This window comes from Sesamum indicum, linkage group LG5, assembly GCF_000512975.1.
Source record: "Sesamum indicum cultivar Zhongzhi No. 13 linkage group LG5, S_indicum_v1.0, whole genome shotgun sequence".
In the NCBI taxonomy this organism is placed as follows: Eukaryota; Viridiplantae; Streptophyta; class Magnoliopsida; order Lamiales; family Pedaliaceae; genus Sesamum; species Sesamum indicum.
In genome coordinates this window covers 5,979,549-5,981,827 of record NC_026149.1, presented here as the reverse complement: position 1 = coordinate 5,981,827, position 2,279 = coordinate 5,979,549, and the positions used below count along the sequence as shown (strand labels likewise).

General features: G+C 38.0%; 1 protein-coding gene across 2 annotated transcripts in view; it reads left to right on the top strand.

Moving 5' to 3' along the window:
- The window catches only part of LOC105162126, a 6,314-nt gene continuing 4,631 nt past the window's right edge, over positions 597-2,279 (top strand). Inside the window, exons 1-2 of one of the 2 annotated variants that reach the window (XM_011080081.2) lie at positions 597-1,410; positions 1,504-1,630. In XM_011080081.2, coding sequence (XP_011078383.1) covers positions 1,354-1,410; positions 1,504-1,630 — 184 coding nt within the window. In that variant the 5' untranslated portion in view covers positions 597-1,353. Of the gene's footprint in view, positions 1,411-1,503; positions 1,631-1,823; positions 2,131-2,279 lie in introns of those variants that run through there. The other variant, XM_020693758.1, reaches the window with a different exon arrangement.

Sequence of the window (2,279 nt, the reverse complement as noted above, 5' to 3'; positions counted from 1 at the left end):
TTTATTTTTTAAAATAGTGTTACAAAAAAAATAATTATATTTATCCCTCTTGACTTATAATCTGTCTACACAAACCATCCATGTACTTTGGATAATTACACATACGACCACAAAAAAATATTAATATTATTTACACAAATCATCTTTATTTTATACACCTCCCAAAAACGTAAAATTCATTATACAAGCTACTTCTATTTTTTTTTTTTATTATCATGGATTGTTTTTTGTAATTACGCAATCACCATATCTCACTTGATTTCATCTGGGTTCAGAATTAGAGTGAATATATTCTAACTAGGGGTCATTAAATTTTTTTTTAAATCGTTTGAATCATTTGAATCAAATGAAACCGAATCACTTTTTATGATTTATTTTTTATAGAGTGATTCTAAATTTAGAATAAAATAACACTGCATTTATTGATTTGATATTGCAGGCTAAATTATTTTTATTATTAAACTACCCTTATAATAAAAGATATACCTCTTCACATGAATTAACGCATAAAAATGTATGAGGATAATTTAATTATAAAAAAATTTATCTAATAAGTAATAAGCAATAGTAGCTTTTGGAATATTTTCAGGCTCATTTCCCTTTGCGTTGCAAATGTGGAGAAGAGAGCCGCTGTTTTGGTAAAACCTGAAAAAACACAAGCTGATGCTTTATTCCCCAAATCAGCCTCCCCTGCTCCCACTGGGATGGGTTTTTATTTCTTGAAAACTCCAATTCACACACCCATCAGACTTTGATTATTATTTTCACCTTCTTTTTCTGAAGTTTAGTAGAGTGGTGGATTGAAGACAACAAAACATTCTCAACCTCAATGATGGAGGTTATAAGGAATGGTTAGCCTACATATCTCTGCGATGTCACTGCAATTATTGTGTGTTTGTCGATTCTGAGGATGGTGAGAGCGCTGGACGGAGGATTAACGACACCGATGCGCAGCGGTCAGCGGTGACAGAGCAGCGGCGGAGCGGTGGCGTAGCGAGAAGATCTGGTGAAGGGAGGTGGCGTCGCGACGGAGCGAAGGCAAATCGCGCGGCGAGACGGCGAAGTTTGTCAACTTGGAGCGTGGGCACGGCGGGAATCGTTATATGATCCTAAATACCAACTGGAATCTGAATTTTGTTGGTTTGTTTTAAAAATACTGAATTAAGTAAAAGCAACCAACTCTGACTGCAAAATGAACTGATAAACAACGGGGTGCCCGGACCATTTTAGTTTTCAATGGAAACTTCTTGTGCCTGACTCAAGAAAAAGAAATTAACTTCTGGATGTTACTTTGTTAGCCTGACAGAAGAAGAATTTGATATCTTATCAAGAAACGAGAACTGTGAGAAGGTGATGGACCTGAAGCCGTTCAAGCTAGACATTGATGAGCTCATAAATGAGTTTGCTGAGGTATTAGCAACAAACAAAAGTGTGATCATAGTTTCTGATGTTGATGCTAGTCACTGCTTACTAATTCATGTTTACTGCTTTTCTGGTTTGTAGTGTGAGTTAACTACTTTTGCTGAATTCAAAAGAGTGTGGCTTTCAAGAAAGTTCTCATTCATATTTGAGGCTAGCCCTTCCACTAACCGAAGTTTCTTTATGCAGTCATTGTATGCACATTCCATTGGTAAGTTACTAAGTAGCTTGTCCATTATTGATTATTTATATATTTAATAAGTTGACTGAATATGATATCTTGAAGCTTGTTGAATTGGTTGGCATTTTGTCTTTCTCCTTGTTCCCAACAGGGAAGTGTTTCTTTGTGGTGTCTTCTTTTCTCTTCTTTCCCCTTTTTGTTTTTTTTTTTTTAACTTTTTGTGTGTGTTGGGGGGAGCTCTTTTCCATGCCAAATTAGCTAATAGCGGAGGACGAAGATTGGGCTGAATAGAGGTTGGTTTCCAACAACTGGGGCACCCTGCCAACTAACAGAAAAAGGGCTTGCCCGCTCTAAAGGAAAGGTTTTACCCAAGCAAGAGTTTGCTATGTAGTTGGAAGGGGGCTCGTGGCTAAGCTTGCCTCAACTACCTTTTCTTTTGCTTTGGTGGGAATGAAGGCTGGGCTTTTGACAAACTCACACCATCCATTTCAAATGGGATTTGTCCCGTGGACACATGAGCAACCGAACCCGTAGGATTTCCTTTTCCTCTTCCCATTCTGACTTCTGTAGGTTTTCTGGTAATAGGGATATCCGCAAGAACTCTTACCCATATCTTACCATTTCTTTGGAATTGTCGGCTCATAGCACGATTTGGGGGGGGGGGGGGGGGGGGGTGGGG